The 25,544-nt window shown below is 32.2% G+C and overlaps 1 protein-coding gene across 1 annotated transcript in view; it reads left to right on the top strand.

The window, feature by feature from the left end:
- The first annotated feature begins 8,988 nt into the window (after positions 1–8,988).
- LOC143386920 (roundabout homolog 2-like) overlaps positions 8,989–25,544 on the top strand; it is a 47,277-nt gene continuing 30,721 nt past the window's right edge. Inside the window, 6 exon segments of the mRNA XM_077108171.1 lie at positions 8,989–8,995; positions 10,487–10,529; positions 11,974–12,099; positions 17,297–17,580; positions 17,983–18,108; positions 22,767–22,923. Coding sequence (XP_076964286.1) covers positions 8,989–8,995; positions 10,487–10,529; positions 11,974–12,099; positions 17,297–17,580; positions 17,983–18,108; positions 22,767–22,923 — 743 coding nt within the window.

Raw genomic sequence — 25,544 nt, 5'->3', positions numbered from 1 at the left:
TGATTTTATATTAAATCCCCAAATCTAGATGATAGAATTTATGATTAACAGAAAAAAAATATTACAGTAAAAAAAATTTAAGGAGTGGATGTTTAGTAAGTATGTCATTTAACAATTTTATTACCATATGATTTTAAAGAAATTTATTCATTTTCCTGCAGCCATAGTGTGGAGAAATATCTTATTTCATTTTCCTGTTATAATTAACAAAGATAAGCCCTAGAATCCACTTTAAATAACCTACCCTTACAATCATACAAGAAATCTATAATAAATGATGAGTAAAGAAAAAAGTCAATTTTAGAAATTTAAACCTTTTTCTTTTTTTGAAATCAATATCTAACTGCATTTTTGGATCCTTTTCTCATTTTTTAAGCCAAAAAATATATAAAAGACAGAAGTTTGAACTTCAAATTTATACATGAGATATGTTTATTAACTATAAAAATTCAAAATCTTTAGAAATTTTAGAAATACAAAATAGAAACCCATCATGGAAAAAATTAGGTAATATTGATGAACATTTAAAACAAATTAATAATCATTAACTCAAAAGGAGTTTAAATTAGTATCTATTTGTGGAAACTATTTTGCTATTGAATATACATGATACTCCCCATCACAGAGACTTACTGAAATTAGAGCATATGTGTTCATGATAGCATGTAAGTATGCAATGGTACTTACCCAAACACTTGAAGCCCAAGGGCATAGCTCAATACAATATAGATCTTGGAAGAGATAAATAATAATCTGTAGGAAAAATGGTCACAGTATGGCAATATGTAAATCAATGGATGTGTAACTGATGTGATTCTGCAATCTGTTTACGGGGTAAAATGGGAGTTTATATCCCACTTGAATCAAAGTGTGAAATATGATATATCAAGAACTATGTAATGTTTTGAACAACCAACATTAAAAATTAAAAAAAGAAGAAGAAAAATTGTCACTGGGGCCAGTCACATTTCATAATATATCCAGTTTAAAAAAGGGCATAAAACACTATGTATAAATTTTACATAGGTGCCTTATGCAAGTGGTATTTCACATGTGTACATTTTTAGAAACAAAATATGTAGAACTTATGAGAAAATAGAAGTCACAAAAAGCACGTAAAAGACTGAATTATACATCCCATGTAAATAATATAACTCATCATTACAAAGGTGATCATTTTCCCCCAAATTAACTGACAATATATCTCACCAAAACTGCTATATACAAATAGAAATATATCACAGTGAAGTCTACTTTTATGTGCATTCTATAAAGCAATAATTAAAAAAAAACTATAAGTAAATATATGATAGAAGAAAGCATGAGAATAGGGAAAGGGGAATTACTGGATACTGAAGGGGAGCAAATTATATTTCATGTTTTATGATAATGTCAAAATAAACCCGACAATTAAATACAACGATAATGCAATAATAAGAAAATCATCAAGCTTTACTTTAAATGAAGTAAGAAATCAAAGCATAAATTTTTAAAATTCATCTACAAAGGTATATGTAACTTTAGCCAAAAATCTTTTCAATTATAAGAGCAAAAAAAGAACTTATCATAGCCTACTATTCATATATATTGTGAAAATATAATATTACAATAATAAAGAATCACAATATAAATAAGATCCCCATATGAATATATATATATATATATATATATATATATATATATATATATATACTACATATATATGTACTACATATATATATATATATATATACTACATGTATATATATATATATATATATATATATATATATATATAAACAGTATGCTTTACTGCAATAGCACATTCTACATAAATCAAACCTTAACAAAAATAATCTCAGCTACTTAGCTAGGGCCCTACTCAAAATAAATTTAAACCTGTTAGGGTGTTTATTGGTGAAGAGTCCTTGCTTCCCCAATGCTGAAGTATAACACTAGATAAGTTCTCCAAAGCAGGTTTCGAGCAGAAAGTAGAAGGTTTATTAAAGGACAGTAGAAAAGACTTCTCCCAAGAAGACAAAGGGGACCAAAGTGGTAGAAACCATGAAAGAGATTTTTTTAAAAAACTTTGAAAAAAAATTTAAGGTCTTATTACCTTTTTTAGAGCTAAGGTCTTCCTTCAGCTATCCTGCATTCCTGTCACATTGATGTCCTTTGTTCTGTTATCTTGCAGTGTTGGAATGTAGGTGGGAAGACCCAAAGTATGGAGGACAGGTGGGCTGAAGGAGTAATCTGGGCAGGAAGGGCTTTTGGATTAGCATCTCCATGTTTGTTGTGAGCTGCTTCATTAAAATTTCCTTGGGGTGGGCTTAGGGCCTTAGGGACATTTTCAATTCCCCTTATCCTGGACTCCATCCTCAATATGGAGTTTTGATTGATTTTACTGGAAATTAGACCCAATTTACCTAACTACATAAACTACCTATTCATAAATCTGGCTCCACTACCAAGGATATGGCTAAGTAGTAAAGTATCTTTGAATTCACCTAATTTCAAAAAAAATAATAATAATATATAATAAAAATATAATAATAATAATAATAATAATAATATAATAATAATATAATATATAATAATTATTAATTATAATAATAATATTAATAAAACTGATGAGGCATGAGTGGAGTGATTTACTCTTCACTTAAATGGTGTAGTCTATTTCAGTGTGAACTGCAGCCTTTTAGAAGGAAAAAAAAATAGGAGAGAGGAGCAAAAGGAAAAGGGAAAGAAGCAGATCAGCAGACCAAAATTAAACAAAAAACCTTGGATGTTCTATTTTTTTTAATAAATTGTTTTTGAATCCTAGACAGAGTATTAAGGACATTAGATATTATGACCTTCAAATTATCTCCAAAGGAGGGAGGGATAAAGCAGGTGAGAGAGAGAAAGAGATAAAATCATAAAGTGGGTAAATGAGAGAAGATATTCAATGCTGAAGTTATGTTCAATTACATTTTGATCATAATTTACATTAAATATTATCTCTAACAGCAAAAATTCATCTGAAACTGACAATATTTCATACTTTCTAGAATTTGTAAGTGGACCTATTTAAAATAATATCATCCTACAGACATTTAAACAGTTTCTGAGACATTATATTCAGTCTTCCATTTTTAATAATCAGCAAAGGCTCTGTCAAAATAAATTATTATTAAGACATTTGCTTTTTAACAAAACATTAAAAATAGAAGATTTAATATAATCAAATACAATATGTACATAGTGAAAAATATACGACATACCACCCATTCAGTTGTATTGCATGTTATTTGACAGCATTAAACATAATAATCTAGTTGTGATATTGTGACTTATGTCTGCATCTTGTGAAGATTAAATTTATTAGTTATTGGTCAAAATAAATTCCAGGAGTAGAAAAAGGAGTATGGCAAATCCATTGAACAGAGGTTTCCATGTGTTTGACATTCTGCCATTCTCAGTTCTCAGTGGTTCTTGGCTGCCCAATTCCTTATGTTCTATCATCCAAGTGTTAAACCACTGCACCAATTAGAGATTCTTCCCAGAGAGGTGTGCTCAGAACTAACTGCTGAGTATAGAGTCTTGAACATTAAAAAAACTAAACAGATACATGAGGTGGGAGGGAAAGGGAGAAGAAAAGGAAATTGCATGGTAATGGAGGCAGACCCTCATTGTTATACAAAATTACATATAAGAGGTTGTGAGGGGAATGGGAAAATTAATAAGGAGAGAAATGAATTATAGTAAATGGGGTAGGGAGAGAAGATAGGAGGGGAGGGGAGGGCAGATAGTAGAGGATAGGAAAGGTAGCAGAATACAACAATCACTAATGGGGCATTATGTAAAAATGTGGATGTGTAACCTATGTGATTCTGCAATCTGTATTTGGGGTAAAATTGGGAGTTCATAACCATCTTGAATCTAATGTATGAAATATGATATGTCAAGAGCTTTATAATGTTTTGAACAACCAATAAAAAAAACTCTTATATACTTTCTTGTTTTGCATTCTAGCCCCTTGCCTTCACCCATGAATGTATTGTTCATCAGCCCTTTCTTTAATCAGTTACTATGGAATATTTTATCTCTGTGAGACATACATATAAATGATTTTAAAAAATAAGGAAAAATTGATTTAATTCAAGGACAATTTTGTGTTTATCCTTTCACTTGACTTTAGAGATAATAAAAATGAACTATGCAAGTCACTTCAGTGCAGAGTTCTAATATATCCATATTTGGAATGGTGCATTTTTAAACTTCATACTTCTTCATTCATTCATGACTTACAAATGAAATAGCTCTCATAGTTGGTAGGTTTGCACTTTTAGTACAATCACATTAAGCTGACTTTCTTTTTCTTCTACTACTTCTTTTTTTTAACAGCCATTCTTTGCAAAACCTATGCACTTAATTTGAAAATATCTGTTGGTCTTTGAACTTGACAAGAATAGTACATTTCCCATTATCATTTCTCATTGTGATTGATATCCATCTGCTTGTAGAAAACTGCTAACTCGGAATGTGCTATGCCCTTCAAATATTTTGGAAGAAGGCCAAGCCAGAGAAAAGCCTTTCAAAACTTTTATAGTTAATTGATAGATGGCTTACTCTCAGAATGGATTTCCCTTCAGCTAGTAATTTGCCTTCTAGCAACTGCTGCTCCAGATGAGAAGCAAATGAAAATTTGCCAAACCACAGATACCTAGCATTACATGTCTGATTTGTGATATTTTCTACATATTTTCCTCCAAAAATAACCTGTCTTCCACCTTTTTAAGTTTTCACATTCTCATCCTTTTATAACTTAAAGAACAAAGGATTTTGAATGAGTAATAGAATATGTATTTATCTTTTGTTTCTATTTTTGACATTTCATGTATGAGCTAATAATCATACATGAAAGAGCAAAGAGATTTCATAAGGGCTTTTTACCTCAAAGGTCTTATAACAATTATTTTAAAAATTCTTATGTTGGCCTTGCTTATATTTTGGTTTTCATACAGATTTCTTAGTAAGTCTTATAATTTTATAGTATAAAAACTGTGGAAGGTAATCAGAATGAAGGAAAGGAAAGGGATATCATAAAAATAGAGAAGAGACCCAGAAGACTAGAGCAAGGGAATATGGAGAGAGGAGAGAGGAGAGAGGTAAAGAAGATAGGTTTGAAGGAATGGAGCAGACCAAATTGTGAGCAGACCAAGTTCTGCATGTATAAATATATCACAATGAATTCCATTATTATGTAAAACTATAATATACCAATAGAAAAGTGAAAACTAAACCAAATAGAATTCAAGCAATGTGACTTGATTTGCAAAATGTAGTCTGAAGTGTATATGTACTTTTTCACTACTTGGTAATATGTATGTAGTCTCAAATCTATATTTACAGTCTCTAATTGTTGATTTATGATAAAACACTTTTTTTGTACAATCAGGTTCCACTTTGAGTCAATATTTAAATTATTTTATAGCACAATTATTTCAAAATTCAGTTGTGGTCATAATTAAATATTTGGTGGAATTTTCCTACATTAGAAAACATATTTTCAATGCAGCTGGATTGACTGTAAGATTGTAGACCAGGCTAAATTTTTTCTCAGGCCTCCTTTTTCCTACTTCTTCATTTCTGTTTATCCACTAGAGGAAGGAAAAAGAAGATGTTAAATAGTGTAAGTGCAGAATTACTTCACAAGGTGTGATCCAAACTCTGGGTAGGATGCCTTAGCTAACTCTATGTAGGCCAAACATTACCCATTGACTCATACTATAGCTCCTTTGGAACTTGCCATTATTACAGAAAATTATACTTGAAGACTTAGAAAAGAAACAACAACAACAACAAAAACTGCTCATCACTGTTAATACTTTCTTTTAGGTGTCAGCGGGTGTAACAGATGTATCAGAGAACAGTAATGGATTAAAATTTAGATTAAATATCAAGAATCAAATGTATATCTATATATTCATATCATCTGGAAGGAAAATCTGGACTAAACATGTTTTGCCTCTTCACATAGGAGAAAGTAGAGGATCCTCTGAGACAATGTTACACATCAACTTATAATTTTATATCTGCATATTAATCACTTACTTAAACTCTTCAGATATAAATACACATCTCAGGTTTTGACCCATAGTAATAAGTGTAGCTGCAAGAACTAAAAGCATCTCTGTGTATCATATCCTAAATGAAATAATATCATACTTCTATAAGCAACATGAAGCACCATCTACCTTAATTTTCACTGAGCACTATCAATCTCCATATCACTGCCAATGGGGGGTCCTGTTTGCTCAACATATTCAGTCCTTAAACTATTATAAACAATAAAAAAAGTTGTAGAAATTTAGATAGAAAATATTAAGTGGTTTTGAATTTGAAGTAAATATTTGATAATATCTGTAATAATTTTTGTGAATAGAAAAAAGAACAATGTAAGTTTGGAAAAAATCTATATAGCTTTGATTAGGTTCATATAAATATATCAGTATAAATGTATATAACTGTATTATAATCTTTATGATAAATGCACAGTATTTTTCAAACTTCTGCTATCCATTTTTCTATTTGTGATTACTGAAGTCATCAAATTTTAATGAAAATAAATGTAATTTTCCAGAAGTATAAAGGGTAAGTTATGTTTTCTGAATATTATTTCTGAGGTTAACATTTTATGAAACTCAGTAAATATAAACAATTCATGAGTGAGCAAATTTGAAAATGCTAAACACCTCACACATAGGTTTTATAACTGGTGGTGAAATAAGTTACTTGACAGTACTATCCAAAAGCAGCTAAAATATTTGATGGAATTTTTATACTCTGATTATCTGGGGTGAGTTAATGCTTATTAAAAAGGATTAATATGCTTTCATATTTGCCAAATAAGCATATCAGGAAAGAGAATGAGAATTGGCTGCAAGAATTTGGAGTAGGAAAATGTGAACTACTAGAGATAGGCACTCCGAAAGCTACATTACCTCAAAATGCCAATTTACCACATAGTTACATTTTCCTCCCAGTTCTGGCAGACATGTAGTATTAATCCTGTCAGATAGTAGTAGACTTACTTTGTATATGATATAGCTTTGAAAAATCCCACTGGTATGTGGGAGAAATTTCTGGAAACATTATTAGTATTCAGTTCATTTTTGGTCAAAACTTCTATATGTTATGCCTTGTAAGCTTTTAATTTGAGATTCCACACAGACTTCTGATTAAGAGCTTGTAATAATTAAGTTACTCCAAATTTATTTCTGATTAGTACAAAGTTACTGCACTGTGATTTCAAAATTATAAAAAAATTAACAAGGAAAAGATTATTCACCAACGATCTATCACCCCCTCACCCCACTTTCTTTCACCTTCAAGTTAAACTTTTCTTATAAATGAGGACTACCTCAAAATAGCTTGTAGTATGCAATGGCATTTTTTTTTATGTTACACATGCCCGTACACACACACACACACACACACACACACACACACACTTGCATGTTTATATACACACAAACATTCATCAAAATGCTATATATTATTTCCATTTTAGAAGTTTTAGTTGTTCATTCTAATTTGTAATCTCCTTTGATGGCCTTATAGACTAAGTTACTCTTGTTCTACTTTTCAAAATGAACTTAATCTAAATATTTTGAAGCAAAACATTAAAAAAAGAAGTGTGAAAAGATGTCCCCTTTCTTCCCTCACTTTAAAAACACAGCTAACCAGTGTCAGTAAGAGAAAATATGTGTTTGTGTTCTCTTCCTCCTCCTACTCTACTTTCCTTCTTCCTCTTTTCCTCGTCCACCTCCTTCTTCTGTGACAGAAAAATGCAAAATGAAAGATTCCTGTGTATACTAAATTTTATGGAGCCCATTTTAAGTTATTCAGGCATTCACATAATGTTCTGTGAAGTTTTTCCTATGTTAGCGGGCATGCAGAGATAGAGATGAATGACATTATAGAATATTTGACAAACTATTAGCAGTCTAGAATCCTTTGAGAAACACGTGTTAATGACAACTAGGACACAAATAAAATGGATATGTCCTGAATACTGAATGTGAAATGCTTTGAAATTAATTATTTTGCTTCCAAATTTAGCTCTCAACTGGCAGATATGGACCATCCCATGTGGTCTATATTCTAGCACATCTGCAAATTAACCTTAATAAATGATATATTTTGATAGTATTTTGAGTGTTATGTCATACTACTTTAAACTTCACATTTGATGAAAATATGCCATTGGTTATCTCATAGAGTTAAGTACAACGCAATTTTTTGAGACTCTGCTTCAGCTTCTTTTCTTTGCTTTGCTATACTTTATTCCTATGGCAGTATCAGAAATTTTGGATGATGAAATAAAAGTCATCTAAATTAGGGAGAACTATGTGGCATCTCACATATCTCTTAAACAGCACATTTTTGAGATGCAGCCCATCAGAACCTGCTTATTTGCATATTTGCAATGATGTTCACAGCATTATCTTAACTCCCTTTTGGCAGAGTAAAACAATCACTTGATATTCCATTAAAGTGCCACATAACTGGAAAGTCACATCAGATGGAAAGCTAATTAGCTGTACCACTTTCACATTGTGAAAATGCATTTTTACATGTGTGTGTCCTAATCAGGCCTTTATTGAATACCTCTAGTGCTCAATTTTTTTGCATTAATTGTTTCAGATTAATTCTTTTGTGTTCTAAGCAATTAATAAGAGGCACAATGTGATACAGTTGCACTGCTGATTCATGACTCCCAGCCCTGAAGTCACTCTGTAGTGATCAGTATTTTTTCATCATCTCTGCGGAGCTATCTACTGCCAATTCTGGGCAGATGTTAAGGTTTTGTCAGGATTGATTTACAATGCATTTGAGGTGTTACCTGAAAAAATGATAAGGTTGTATATTTCAGATCCCAGTTTGAAGGCCCTTATTTATTTTACTGTCTTGAAATCCTGATGGACCCTTGGAATTATGTTCATATTTCCTGGTAGTGTCATGAAAAGTAATGTTACTAGATGACCTTTCATATGGGCCTAGGAAACAGTGCTTGGAAACTTACAAAATTTAAAGAGTTATCATATTTAATAGCTCAAACTTGAAAAGCAGAAGAATTTTGGAGAACCATTCAAATAAAAAAGTATTCAAACAATTTGTCTATCTTGAGTGGAAATATGCTTGTTTACTTGAAATATGAATTCTTTCATTAAAATTTTAGTAAATTTCACTTTTAGTCACCAAGCAACAACTTTTAATAGACATAATTATTCTGTTCCAAAGATAAGATGTATTGTTTTCACAACTGTGAAAAATGGTATTTTTCTTTCATTCCCAGGGATTGATTTAACTGACCCTTGCTGTTTGTTTTGTTTTGATTTGATTTTAGAATTCCAAGTTTATTGCAATTTTGTAATCTGTAAGTTTCTTAACAAATACCTTGTCCATAATTTTCTAGTTAAATAATTTAGTGGCAAAACTTGATACAAACTAGTGTGAAGCTATTTTAGACTTTATAATCATTCATATTCAGTTTTCATTGGACAAATATTACATAAATTTGAGTGCAATTTGCTACTTCAAACATTATAGTATGAAAAGTATATTACCTTTCTCGGGTATGAATCATTTTGAAGTCTAAATACATTTGGCTGAAACAGTTTGGGATAAGGTGATGGCCCACAACTGATATTTACATTCTTTGGCTGTTCCTGGAAGTCCACTTGCTCAATGTTAGCTTTGTGGAGTGGAAGACATTGAGTGGAGGGAGTGGCTTCATTGACCTTGGTTCTATTAGATACTAGTGGACATTGTTAATAAGTCACACAGTTTTGTAGAAAATTTTAACTTGTGATCATTACATATAATTGGAGTCTATTTAGTATAAATTGGTTAAAATTTTATTTTCATGAATATGCTATTCTCTATTAGTTACAGTTTACATCTACTGTAATTATACCTATTCAATTCATAATAACTATTAGCATATTTAAAAGGATCTGTGATGATAAGCAATGTGTAATAACAGTTACCTGTTTTTCTTATCTTGTTGGAAAGACATTACCTGTTAAAACCCTACTGTTTCAATTTCTAGTATATATTTTGCTTTATGCCTTCTAATTAAGACAGTTATATGTTATTATTAGCAGTTTTATTTGATAACTCTTCATTAATGCTGTGTCACTCATCCAGGATTACTAGGTCCACCACTTATAATAGTGTTTGATGTTTAAATCCAAATTGTCACTTTTATTTATCCATACTTTTGACTTGAAGAAACTTGAAATATTCTATTAAAGTTGGAGCAAGTGATAACTTTGCCCTGAGCCAAACCACTGCTTTTTACTATCTGCACAATTATGTTAATTATATTTTGTTAAAATTTCCATAGGCTTAGTTCTAAACTGAGGTCCAATATGAGTTGTTATTAATTGTAATTAATATTGACAACTTGTGTGTGTACATCCCTTTCTGTTTTTTTGTGTTTTTTTTTTTACAGTTACATTTCAAAGAGGAGATGGAGGAATAATGAGCAATGGAAGGTATGCTAAGGAGATTCTTTATTAGTATTTTTAATCAGGACTAGAAAAACTCTGTAGTAAGAAGCTATTATTGTGATAAATGATCACTTATAAGTCTGAGAATTCTAGGAGGAGTTAAATGGCTTACTACTAGGTTTAATGATCTATCTGTTGTGCACTTTAGAGGAATCAAGTCCAGATGTTTCATATCTCCCAGATGCCCCTGAAGAAATTAGTGGTAAATATCACAAGGAATGTGTTCATTTGTTAGCAGGATGTTTACTGCATTAATTAGACATTAGCAAATGAAGTTGCTGTTGTTTAAGACTCCTTATTGGCTCACACTAAATTGCTGTGAGTGAACAATTACATATAATCGATCACAAAGTAAATGATTCATGGATGATGAATAGGCTGTAGATTGATAGGACTGGATTCCACAACTTTGGATACTCAATTGAAATTGATAAAAGCTGATAACAAACCCATATATCCTCATCTATTTTCCCTTTGCCAATATGGAGATTGTAATTAGGCTCTGGTAATAACTTCCAATCTCCCATTTAATCAATATTTTAGCAAAAAGAGATTAAGTCTAATGAGAACTAGTGGATGTAGCAAGGAAGCAGTTGAATCTTCTTATTGCAGTTCCCATAGAAACACATGTTTCTCTTAGGTATTATACCAGAAGGGGTCTATCAACAACAACAACAAAAAGGTACAATGATTATAGATGTTCTATTTCTTTGTAAATATGTTAATAACTTGGAAAGGAATCAAAATCCCATTTTAACATTAAAGAACGGAATTCTTTATTAAATATGATGTGAAGGAAATTTTCCTTGTAGACTATACTCACATGCTGGAGCAGATCACAGGTGTCTTTTATTGCCTTCAGAAAAACACTTAATAGCCCCCTGATATTTTTCCATTTAAAGAAATTGGAAATGTGCTATTGATGGAACAGTATAAGTACTGTTCATTAATTTCTTTCAAGTTCTTTGCCTCTAAATCAAACATGAAGGCTCACAATAAGGGTGACAGGCTAGAGAGGACAGATTCATGTTGGGACTGCAGTTACTGGGAGCAAAATAACCCAAAGTCCTGGAAATGGCTAATACCAAGAAGCCATTCTGAAAGATTGTTCCCTTGAGGTGTCAATTTATCATCAAACCTCGTGTGGGGTTACTACTATGGCCAATTCCCACCAGTTTCAGGGCAGAAGTCTGATTTCTTGTGGAGTTTGACAGGATCCCAGGCAAAGAGACTTCTTCCACTGACAGGGTTGATCTATATATAGCCTTAATGAATTGCCAAAGTTCTTTAATTTTGAGAGCCTACACATTTTAATTCTAAATTCAATTAAAATCTTTTTAAATTCCTTAATCCTTTCTAGTGCATGAGACAGGCATCAAAATCTTTCATTGAGCTCCATAGTCTGATTTCCTTTTCATTTCTGTTGTAGCCGCCCAGGCCTTCTAAATGCGGGTGATCCCAGCTATCCATGGCTTGATGATTCATGGCCAGCCACAACCTTGCCAGTGAACAACAGCAATAGTGGACCAAATGAAATTGGAAATTTTGGGCGTGGAGGTAAGTTGTATTTTTCGAAATAATGTTGTTTTTAATTTTGTTTTTGATTCTGTTTTCATTTTCCAGATATTTTTAAGAGATGGAGAGTATTTCTTCCATAGTTAAAAGAATAAAGCACATATATTAATATTGCTGTATGTTTCCAAAATATTTTATTATAAAATTAGTGTGTCTATAATACCTTAAAAAATAAAGTAAAGAAGGTCATTATTAATGTGGAAGTATCCATAATACATTTTGTTTTTAGGAATATCAGTACAAGGTAACTAAAATCAGGGAATATACTGTTAATTAGGGTTTATGCTTTTGGAACAAATACTTCATTTTTCAAAATCTTATTCAACATGTATTTATTGAGTACCTCCTGTGTACCTGGCACTATGGCAGTCAGAAAGAATATAATATTGGTATAAATAGTGATCATCCTTTACCCCATTTTATTTCATGTGAGGAAGACAGTTAACTAGATGGGGTGGCATGTTCAGAGAGAACTTTCTATTCTACAATCATTAATTGCTATTCCAAAGCAAAGATAAAACAGTGCAAAGTGGCTGACACGATAAAACCTCCAAAATTTCACGCTAAACTCCCCTCCATAGGTTTTTCTAAAGAGACAGAGTTGTATCTAATATAAATAATGACTGCTTCCTCCCAAATGCACTTTTTCTTCTGGTCAATTGGATAGGTTAGTTTAGATAAAGATGAGAGGAGTAGAGAATTCCCTGATTGGCTCAGCAATTATACATAAGTTTTCTCCTGGTACAATACTATGCAGACAGTAAATGGACTTGAACTGCCTTATCAGTACCCTGATAAAAAAGGCTGAAATAAAGGCTGCTAGAAATAAAAGACTAGAAATAAGAGAGACATTGGGCTGGGGTTGTGGTTCAATGGTAGAGCTTTTGCCTAGCACATGTGAGGCCCTGGGTTCAAACCTAAAAATAACAAAATAATAAAGTTATTATTGTTGTCCATCTACAATGAAAAAAATTAAAAGACAAAATGACAGACATTCAACCTTTTTAAGAAATTAATAGGAGACTGTGGATGTAGCTTATTGGTAGAGGACTTCTCCAGCATGACCAGGGGCCTAAGTTGATTACCCAGCACTCAAAGGGGGGGTAGGTGAGGGGATAAGAAGGAAGGGAAAGACGGAACTTCCTAACGGTTGAGTTCAACGATGTTAGAAAGCACAAAGGGACAAGAAAGAAAAGATGTTCTAAGTCACATTAAGAGTTTAAACTTTGTCCAGAGGGTAATCAGAAATTATTGGTGAATTTTTAAGAGGAGAATGCTGAGATGTAAACACTTTTAAATCATTCAGGCTTCTTCTGGGTGGAGAATGGAAAAAGTAGAAAACTGGAGTGAGGAATTCGGAGATTCTTGTAAAGCAAAGCAAATTTAGATAGACACACTAGAAGATTTCCACACTTGGAGAATTAATTCGGAAGACCCAGGGCTGTGCTAAACTGTTCCAGTTCTACTAAAAGCTGCAGTGGATTTCACATGTATGACTATATAAGCATATACACTTAAAAAGAAGGGCTGGGCCTGTGGCTCTGTGGTAGAGTGCTCACCTAGTATGGGTGAGACATAGGGTTCCATCCGCAGCACTACATAAAAATCAATAAATAAAAATAAAGGCATTGTGTCCACCTACAACTAAAAAAATTTTTTTAAAAAATTGGAGTAATTATGGATCCTTGCATTTTCTCTTCAAGATGGATTAACAATGTATTTGCATATAAAGTAATACCTCAAATTATAAAGTTACTAAGTATTTCATAAGCCTGATTTCTATGAATATCATTTCAATTAACTCCTTTTCCTTCTTGAAAATAAAATATAAAGATAACCATGCCTACCTCGTAGGTGTGTAATAAGAATTAAATGGATGACAATATATAGTTTTCACACAGAGCTTAACTGCATAATCAACTCCCAAAGGTATCAGATTAAATGAGAAAATACAAAGAAAGCTGTAAGTTTCTTTGACTTCCTGCTTTCTCTCTGTATGCCTTTACTGTCGCCTGGGAAGTTTGTGTGTCTGAGTATTCCCAACCAAGGAAACAGATCATCTTTCCCCTAAAATGCAGACTGATTTTTGCCTAAAGGAATTCTGTTCCCAAAGTTTTTATCAGTCAATAATAACTTCCTATTTTACACTTTGTATTAGAACATCACAAGGTTCTATCTTTGTATCAAGAGATACATGCCTCAGATGGAGAAAACATTTTCTTTTTCTGTTGGCTAGCAAGCTAAATTAACATCTAAAATATCTTAGTCCAATTTAACTGAAGGTAGAATGCAGGGTTTTTCTTCCATTTGTACCTTATTTTTATGGCATGAATATCAAGGCCAAGACAAAGTTTTTCCAGTTTCTACCCACTCTCTTTTCAATTTGATAGTCATTTAAACACTTGTGCCAGAAATACTGTAGGACATTTTTGTATATTTAAATTTATGTCTTTTGCATAATTATGAAATACATAAACATATTTACATGTTTAAAGTCAAGAGACTAGAGTTAAGCAAGATAATTTGAGAAGTGGATATAGAATGCACCTCTGGTAGATTTTTAATGCCTCTGCTATTTTATTTATACTGCTGTGTAGTCTGAAGTTGGGTTCATATGTATGATTTTATAACCACATTCACTTAGAAAAATAAGCATGGATACTGACATTTTCCCTTTACAAATAGAATATCAATATATGAATGTAATGAAAATCATATTTTGAAAAATGAAAAAATTAATTATCTCATAATTTTGCATTTTACCAATGCAAACTATGAGAAATGCATTTAAACATTCCATCAGCAAGTGCTTACTCTCATAACAGTAGGTGAGGAATTATGGTAATGAAAGCATAAATCCAATAGGCTCCTGTTCTCAAGTAACTTATGATGCCATGAGGAAGGCAGTCCTTCATACAAATAATTACATTGGGCAAAAATAAAATAAATCCATGAATACAAATAAAGCCAAGGTACTCAAAAGCTGCACCACTAATCCAAACTGGAGTCAAGGTTTCTCGAATTCATAGGTTTCCAAAACAAATGTTAACAAGTGCCAGTCAGACAGCATTAAGGTTGGCGGGGACAGCAAGAAATATTAAATGAAAAGTCCTTCCTAATGATGGCCGCACTTATTCAGAGCCAGCTTGTTGAATGGAGGGCTAGTCCAGAGTTCCAGAGTATTTCGTGTTATAAGATTCTCCTCCACATACAGATATTCATGTGTGATCCTCCAATGTTTCAGTGTTGGATATAATTTAATTTAGTTTTTGAAAATGTGGGAGTGATCAAATAATATTTGAAGACAATACATGCAGCCCAAAAATCAATATAGAAGCACTTAGGCTGGAAGGCTGACTATAATTTCATCTAGCAGAGACAGAGAGATACTCTATTTCCAGAGCCATAACTTTAGTGTTTAATTGTTAGTAATATTATGTAGAATTATATTCTTGGACAATATTGTTCCATTTTTTAATTGTTTGAGCACAGAACCCTTTCAATAACATGTAACTGAAGGGACTCTGGAGAACCTTAAGTTCAAGATATGAGAAACTGAGGTCCACATAGGAGAAACATTTCTATTCAATTAATATTCAAATATTCAGCAGTGAGAGATAGGTGGAGAGAGCCCAAAAACTTATGCAAAAAAAAAAAGATCTGGTGGGGATTTTTTGCCAATTTTTGATATAGTCTTAAATATTCAAGGTTCTGAGAATTAAAAAAAATGATACTAATACTTGAGAATGAACAATGCTTCTTAAAATCAGATTCTATAATTATTAATCACAAATAAATAATGACAGAAAAACAATTTTGATATTCTGAAATCCAGAAACAATTTCTTGCTTATGCAACCTAGCATAATTTAAAATGTGAATATGTGTAACAGTCTCACTGAGATGCCTTTAAAATCTTTACTTCAATAAACATCCACATATTTGTAAAACAGGTTGGTATTCCAGACTTTCAAAACTTCAGAAAGAGTGAAATTGCACACTGTACACAATATATTATAAATTTCTTGTCACTGTTGTTAATGAAGATTTTTTTTTAGTATTTATAAAATTCCAAAGAAAAGCTAATACTTCTGTAAGCACTTTTATTTCAAGTACTATGGGCATTATCAAATCTAAAAGTTTTAAAGACAGTTGAAATGTCTTATAATGAAGAGATCAAGTGGTTTCATGACCTCAAGTCCTATGAAGTGATATTTTCAGAACATACATTATTCAGGACTGCACTATAATTAGATTTATCTTAACTGTACATGATTAATACTAGAGTTAGTGATTTCTCTTTTAGATTCACGTAGTGTCTTTCTTCTGAAAAGGGAAAAGAGCTCAGGAGCGAGGTGGCAGATCTGAATTATAAAGCATCCTGTAAAGATAATTCAGCATACCAAAATGATAAATGGACCGATTGATATTCAGTGTTGTTCCTGAAGTTTAATTTTACTCTTGCTGTATTACAACGTGAAACTGTAATTCTCCACTTCTAAGTGTTGATAGCATAAATTAAACTCACTGATCACTAATGTTGCTTTTTCTATAGTTAAATCCTGCTATATTATGGAAATGACTTATTCATGAAAATTTTCCTTTGTTATGCAAGAAAAAAAGAACACATTTTTTACCATCAGTTCTCCATTTCTGCAGTTATAAAATCAGATCACATAAATGTCAAGTAAAAACTTCAGAAAAATGGATTTCAAAATCAGGGTCGTATAATTTTGGAAATTTTTACAACTATTTAGCAGCCATATTCCATATCTTTGGGGATGAAGTGGAAAGAGCTGTTTTCAGGCACAATTTGTAGATTCCCTCTGTTCATTGCTGCTGTATCTTGCTACCACTTTCCTTGATTCTAAAACATAGTGAACAACTGAAAGCATGTTTCAGTAGTGAAATATCCCAAATTTTTCATTCCTGGTTAGAGGAAATGGGGGAAGGGATGTGTTAAGCAGTGAGACGTGAAGGACGAGCAGTAGGCCTGCCTGTCACTGAGGTTGATAGCTTGGCGATGGTTGTATATCATCTACCCTTCATTGGTTCATGAAGCCCATCTCAGCTGAAATGCAAACGTGTGGCATGACACATTTATTTTTCATCTTCAATTCTCATAGTTTTGGGCTTCCTGTGTGTCATTAAATTGTTTCATTTCCCTATGTTCATCACGGATTTGCTGCCACCAGTTCCAGGCCAAGGGGATAAAACAGCAAAGATGCTCTCATATGGAGCCATTTATAGCAGCATTGACTTCACTACCAAAACCACTTACAACAGTTCCAGCCAAATAACACAGGCTACCCCATATGCCACGACACAGATCTTGCATTCCAATAGCATCCATGAATTGGCTGTCGATCTGCCTGATCCACAGTGGAAAAGCTCAATTCAGCAAAAAACAGATCTGATGGGATTTGGTTATTCTCTGCCTGAACAGAACAAAGGTAACAATGGTGAGTCACATTCTTCTGTCCTGAGAAGTTAACTTCATGTCATTTGTGCATGAGATAGAAATTAGTATTTGTTGTTCAATTCAGTGATGCATTACCAGGTTCACTACCTAAACTAAAAAAAACATACTGGCATGTATTCAGTACCTTGAACAATTCCTACCACCACCGCCACTGCCTCCACCGCCGCTACCACACACCAACACCAATCGGGTTCATCCTTTCAGCTGTTTTTCAATATAGTGATCAGCAATCCATCTGTACTTCCATTAGGACAGGCTAGAGGAGTCATTCCTCCACTCTCCCATGACATCCGCTTCTGAGTTGCTAACTGCATGTTCTGCATGGGCTTGTGCTGTGAACTAATCACATGATGGCACTATGACCTCTGACTTTAACCCTTAGCCTTACTTTACATCCCTGACTACCGATTGGCTGAGGGATTGTCTAATAGAATGCCACACAACCAGTCACAGGATTTCAGCACCACCAGCTCTCACAACAGCTCAGAAAGGAGTGGCAGTCTCTCAGGTTGGTCTCATCACAGTAAGGAGAAATATTTGTTTGTCACCAGCATATGACCTGTGTTCCCTAACAACTGATGATGAAATATTGAATCGCAAGCCACTGTCAGGCATTTATCTTTCAAATGACAATAACATTTGATCCTGGTGAAATTATGCCTTGGTGGGGGTGGGCAATAAAAATCATTGTCATCACTTACGTACTAACTGCACAATAATGTATTGAAAGAAAAATAGTGCCATTTTACTAATTACTATTCCTTAAAGAGAAGATGAGTTCATTCCATCTTGAACCAAATATATGAGTCCAAAGAACTTTATAATAAAAAGATCATGCATGAAAGTTAACTCCAGGTCATTGATATCAAAAGATAAATTCAACTGAAATGAAAATAATCTCAGAGATGATTTCATATCAGGATGCCAATGATATAACTTCCTATTTTAGGACAACCTCTCAAATATTATGTAATAGTTATCAATGCAATGATTACTATGCTAAATATGAATGTTAATATGTGAAATTATTAATTTTTACTTCAAAAAATACAATATTTGATAACAATAACTATTTTATGCTGTCACTTTTAATATATATTTGAGAAATATCAGCTAAACCAACAAGTGTAAGGAAAAACGCATTTTATTGGATAGAAATATATTCCTATCCTAATGAGTTATCCTCCCTTTGTATGTGAGGATATTGTATTAACGACATTGTAAATTCCACCTATTTACATCACATGCCTTTTTCTGCCTACTTCTGACTGGTTCCTGACTCCACTTACTTAATATGCTTAATTATATGCTAATTGTTTTTATGGAGTTTCTGTTTGGTTTTTTTAAAATTACATATTAATAATAAAGGATTATAGTGTACTATGATACTGTGCAGTCTCCAAGGCATCAAGACTATGAAGAGTTAACTTTTTCTTATCATTAGTGTTACATTTACTAAATTACTTTTCCTCAGGAGATGGAACCTTCTCAGAATGAAAATGTTAATGCTCTCTCTTCCCTCCAAAATGAGTCATTTGCTCTTCTTGCCTATTGGTAGGATTAGGTACATTATAGAATTCAGAAAATTTTAAACATCTGTTATGAATTTAAACTGGCTTAATAATATAAGGGAATGTTTTGAATGACCTTCTATGTCATTTATGCGGGCATTTATTTATAATTAGTCCCACAATTTTTCTGAATAATTAAAAAGTAATTTTGTTGGATATTCCTTTTTATTTCATTAAATATATGTAAAGATCAAGCAATATATGAAAAGAAATCTCCATATTGCAAGCCATGGACTCCATAAGACCTGTAAATCTTTCATTAAATGTTCTGTATTGATTGATTTTCACCAAATTTAAAAGTTATCTTTTGAGTAATTGAAAGCAGAACAGGATTCACAATGGTGCTTGCTGCTGTTTGAATCCATTAATCTCTTGAGTGACATTTACATATATCCAGGAATTATATTAACTACTTCATCTACATTTGAATACAGGATTACTTGAATTGGTGATAGAAAGCATTTTTTAGTAGGTAAGAGTGAGGTGATTATTCCTTTTACAGTTTAGTCTAATTGAGTTTAATGTTACACTTTTGTTTAATTCTTTTTATTTATAGCTATGTTTCCTAGGGGCCAAATCTAAGAATTAACTGCCCCGTGGCTAGCTAATCATATATTATGGGATTTTTTAAATCTGTGCACATTGGTGTAACCAATTTAAAATAATCACAGTGACAAAGAAAATTGGGCATTTCTGAATTATTTGAGTGAACTTCTTACCCTCTTTGAAACACTTTTATAATGCATTCAATATGTAAGTTCTGAGTACTTCTTGTTAAATATCCAACCAGTAAAAACTATACAATAAAACTCAGATGTTTTAAAATAGTATTTTAAATCATAGTTGTATGTGTATATAATATAAAATATTGGTAACAATAGCTAAATCTTTTAATATTTTTTTAAAAATAGACCATATGTTTAATTTTAAAATGAATTGCTTTTATGATTTATTTTTTTTTTACAGAGAAGTCATTTTTTAAGCTTTAACTATCCAACTATTTACATTTTTATTTTAAGAGAAAAGGGTCAAATATGTTTACAAGGCATCAATATCTGCTTCGTTAAAACATAATTTAGGTACTCTGGCCTTCAGATGATACAGGGTTCAAGGTGAAGCAGCAGACTGTGGCTTGCTTCTCTAAAGATTCAGATCTCAAGAGATTTTAACATTTGTCAGTTATATCAAGCTCACCTCCATCTCAAAGTGTTGTTAAGACGTCCTAAGATGCATGTGTTGATGAATAATAGTCCTACCCAGACTGATCAAATGAAAGAACAGATATTTATCCAGAACAGGGGAAAAATAAGTGTTGGTTGTAAAGTCCACAGTAATTCTCTCTGTGCTTCAGCTATTTCCAGAACACATTTAAAAGCCTGTTGTTGTTTGGAAGCATAATAATGAGTAGCTTTCTTGAACCTGAGCAAGGGCTTCAACAATGAGGTTCAGAGCTCTAGAAATATTTTCAAGTTAAGCTGCTCAGTAGTAAATCTGATTGTTCTCTTGCTATGTGAAAGTGAATCACATAACATTCAGAGCCTTAGTGTCATCATCTAGAATACGGAGGTGTAGGAACTTCTTTCTTAGGCACTTTGTTCAGGTGAGATTCAAATGACATTTCTAAAATGCTGTAGAATGTGATTAGGATTGTGCATACATAAAGTTGAAAGGGAGTGATCAGGAAGAACAAATAGCTCAAGCATTCTTCTCTCAATCATTGAAATATAGTTCTGATACTGTAAAAAGGAAATAGACCTTAGTGATTGGTGGGTTAAGGAAATGAGGAATTGAGGTTCATTTACCTTAAAAACAAAAATTACATACTTATAACCGAGCAAGCATATTATTATTTTTATTCTGAATATGAGGCCTTTTCTGAAAAGTAAGACTTCAGAAAACAAGTGAAACTGGTTTTGCTATGAGGAAGAGAAGACAGGAGAAAGCAATTATGATTGGCATTTATTGAGTTTTTCTGTGCATCTGAGCACTTCCTATACAATATATCTTATAATCCTCATGACAACTCAAGGAAGTAGTAACTTTTGCATGCCTATAATCCCAACAACTCAGGAGGATCACAAATTTTGAGTCCAGCCTCAGCAACTTACCAAGGCCTTACACAACTTAGCAAGATCTTGTCACAAAATAAAAACTAAAAGGGCTGGGGATGTGGCTCAATGGTAAAACATTCCTGGGTCCAATCCCAAGTACCAAAGAAAAAAAAGTGGAATAAGTTCATATTTCTTTTACATGTATGTAAGTTAAGGCAATACCTTTTGAGTGAGGAGTTAAATTTCAAACTCAGAAACCAAACTCTTACTCACTAAACATAGGACACTTTCTTACCCTCCTCTTAATATCTTTTGTCCTGTCAAAGAATAGAAGTGAGAGGAAAGCTGAAAGCACTTTTTTTGTAGGGATCTTCTTTTAAATATTTATTTATGTATCCTATGTGGAAAATGTACACAACTCAATAATTGGCTGTAGTGTCTAGTTTAAGAGTTTTATCACTTTCTGGCACTCAAATACATTATTACCAAATTGCATAATCTGACTCAGCAGTTGTAGAAGAAAAAGGATGGATTGACTTCTTAGTGAGATCTAAATGGCTAGATAGCCCTGCTACAAATATCCTATGCTTAAAATTTAGCTATAAGTTGAGGTGGAATTATTGGAAGTTACTGAGTCACCCCTGAAAGGTCATTTTCATTTTGCTCATGAAGTATTCAGTCTGCATCCAACTGAGGTCCATTTTTATGAAAAAGCTTTATTTACTTGATTTTAAAAAGTACAGCACTATGCAGATGATGAATTTTATTTTTATAGTTCATTAAGCATCGTGTAATCTCAGATATGGCTCATACACCCTTCATTTATTTTCTGCTAATATTTGTGCATGAATTCATTCATGTAACAAATAGTACTGAAACTGATTACTATATTATCCTTAATTTTCCATCTTTTTGGAATTTACAAAATGTGATAGTTAAAACATCTGGGAAATATTCTCACTATATGCAAAAGTAATTGTGCCATTTATTAGTCAAAAAGTGTATGAAATGTATCATTGTGAGAGGTTTACAGGTATTCTCCAGATTTTACTTGATTTATTTTTATCAGTGACTTTTGAGAGTAAAATGTTACTCTCCTGGATTAATTAAATTGAGCAAATTCTAATGGAAAAGTTAAGCCTGTATCCTTAGACACTGTATTTTCCACTGAGAGAGATTATGCAAAAGAGCATTTTAAACGCACTAAAATCTGACATTTAAAAGAATTTGTTATGGACCATTATTTCCTCTAACAGTGAAAACGTGGAGGCAGCAGACATGAATAAATCAATAAATGTTCTTTTGATACAGCAGCCATGTTTTTGGTTTATTCAGCTCTGCAGTTAATGCAATGGGAAAGAAACAATATCATTTTGAGTGATTTATAAAAATGTGTTTCTGATTATATAATTTCATTGTTTATAGCTATTACCATCTCTAACATAGCGATTCTGGTATTTTGAAAACAAATACATCTTTCCACCTGATATTGCCTGTTCGTTCTGATATTCACCATCTCTAAATAAATGCATTATTATTTCCAGGTGGGAAAGGTGGAAAAAAGAGGAAAAATAAAAACTCCTCTAAACCACAGAAAAACAATGGATCAACCTGGGCCAATGTCCCTCTACCTCCTCCCCCAGTTCAACCCCTTCCTGGCATAGAGCTGGAACACTATGGAGTGGAACAGCAAGAGAATGGGTAAATGGTATTTTATATACCAACAAAATGGCCCAGCTTGCATTCCACTCTCTATTGTTCTCTTTTGCCCTGAGTTCTTGTTCTTTCTTAGCTCCCCTCCCACCCTGTTCATTACATTTTCCCTCTTTCCTGTTTGCACTGTCCGTGTATTTTTAGCTGATAAACACAAAACAGCACATATTGAGGACTGTGAATCCTTGGCCTTCAAGTGCCTCAGATTGTCTGCAATCATGATAATGCAGCCTACATTTATAATATTGCTTGTTAGTTTGAAAGCAAGTACCCAAGGCTCTTTGAACTAAAGAGCCACTCCTGAGAAGGGCTGAAAGGAAATTAAAATAATCTTCCTCATCATCCCTTGCAGTTCTCTAATGACTTGATGTCTGGCCATAACAGGACACCACGGTAGAGCGCCATCACAATGGGATAATTGTAGGGACCTGGGAAGTGGGTAGAACTTTAATCATCAGCTCTGATGGGAATTTGGGGGCAGGGACAATAAAAGAGGTTCAAGCCAATGCACACTCTGTAACAAAACCTTTTTAAGTTAGAAAATTTCCTTTGAGGACCTTTAAATGTGATCAGTTTTCTGATTCTTTCTTTTGAAACATCTAACAAGAGTTAGTGTCCTCTGTAAGCTTAAGTGTTAATTGATTTTGAACACAGACACAGATAATTTTTTATTTGAAAGAAAAAAAACAGGTCAAAAGAATATATTCTCTTTTTCTGTATGAATAAATCCTATGTCTTCCTTATAATTCCTAGGTCACTGTTTATTTTGACTAGACCTTTATGTAACCTAAAATAGAGAATACAGACAGTTTTTCTTTGCATAAATTTTCTTTACTTAGAAATATATATATATATATATATATATATATATATATATATATATATATATCAGTTTATTTGAATGATAGATTTAAATCTTGTCTTGGTTCAAAAAAATATTATATGTATGTACTTATCATTTATTCTATCTACATTCTAAATCTTCTGAGGTTCCCAGAGTACTTTTCATAACTGTTTTCTATGTCATAGCTTTTGTTTTCTTTCAAAAATATTATTTTCCTATATAATATATATATATATATATATATATATATATATATACACACACATCTGTATAGATATAACATGAATTATATATATAAATATATATACACACACACATAGTATGTATACATGTACACACATCACACACATACACACACACACACACACACTCATCACATATTTTTTGTATGTTTTTTTCTCCCTCCAAAGGACTTTATTTATTTCCCTGGGATTATAGTGCCCATATATGTTCATATTATTATCATTTATATATTTTAGAAATATATTGACCTATGAAATAGGCAGCTAAGGGTACATGATTTCTTTCCGTAACTTAAAAAAAATTAAATTTTTTATATGAAATTAATTTACCTCAAGGTATAAATGTGTTAGTCTCACATGAATTGTGAGCAAAGAAATAGCAGACCTATAAGGGCTGAAGGCGTAGCTCAGTGTTGGAGCTCTTGCTTAGCCTGTGTGAGGCCCTGGGTTCAATCCCCAGCACTGCAAAAGAAAAGGAAGAGCAAAGATAAATATTCCATAAGAAAAGATTATCACACAGAATTTTACAGTCTGCATTTTTAACAGAATCATCACAAAATGAGGGAATGAAATTTAAAAGATGAATATGAAGAGAAAGCAATGCTATTAAAACTTTATAAGCATAAAATTGAAAACACAAATCACACAAAAATTATGGGTAATTTGGAATTCTTTCTATTTTCTTTTTTTGTTGAGTCTACTTGAAATATATGTACAATATAATAAGGCCAGTTACTCATTAAAATAAAACTAATTCCATCAAAGTGAGTACTAAACTTATCACTTGATTTGTTTTATCTAGCAGTAGAATTGGAAATACTAATTTGATAATGAAATAACATATGCTATTGCAGACTTTTATCTTTTGACAAAATCATTTTCAGAATATCAAGATATAAAGCAAAAACTTATTTCTTAAGGGGATTTTAATTTGTTTAAATATTCATCCAAAATATATGATATTAAAAAATCCCTTTTTAAAGATTTCTATAATATCAACTTGATTTTTTAAATAGGTAAATTATATTTGTTGACCATATACATGTATATGTATATATCTACATGCATGTGTATATGTATTCATATGTATATTTGAAGTCTATTTAGGATGTATTTTAGTCCTTATTTACCTTTGAATTTTTATCACTTTACCTAGTATTTGCTGAAAAAAAGTCATTCTTGCTCAAAGTAATGGTTAGGTCTTAAACAGTTAATAATACTAACCACAGAATTAGATTTACTTCTATTTTAGGTTTTTTTTTTTCAAAGAATATTGTAGGTTTTATTTCAATTGTTTGTGATGAAAACATATTTAAAGTCAATGCAAAAAGAACAAATTAAACTTACTAAGCTGAGGCTGATATTGTTCCTTTGCATATAATCTTCACATTTTCGTGTTTTCTAATGTGCAAACCTCACACTACCAAAAAGGAAATATTATTAGACTCAGGTTGTAGTCTGCTATTCATGAAATTAACGTTGACTATTTCACAGATGAGAACTTCTATAGAATCTTTTTATAT

The sequence above is a fragment of the Callospermophilus lateralis genome, unplaced genomic scaffold (genome assembly GCF_048772815.1).
Source record: "Callospermophilus lateralis isolate mCalLat2 unplaced genomic scaffold, mCalLat2.hap1 Scaffold_182, whole genome shotgun sequence".
Classification (NCBI taxonomy): Eukaryota; Metazoa; Chordata; class Mammalia; order Rodentia; family Sciuridae; genus Callospermophilus; species Callospermophilus lateralis.
Note: the sequence above shows the minus strand (reverse complement) of the source record. Positions and strands in the feature narration are given on the sequence as shown.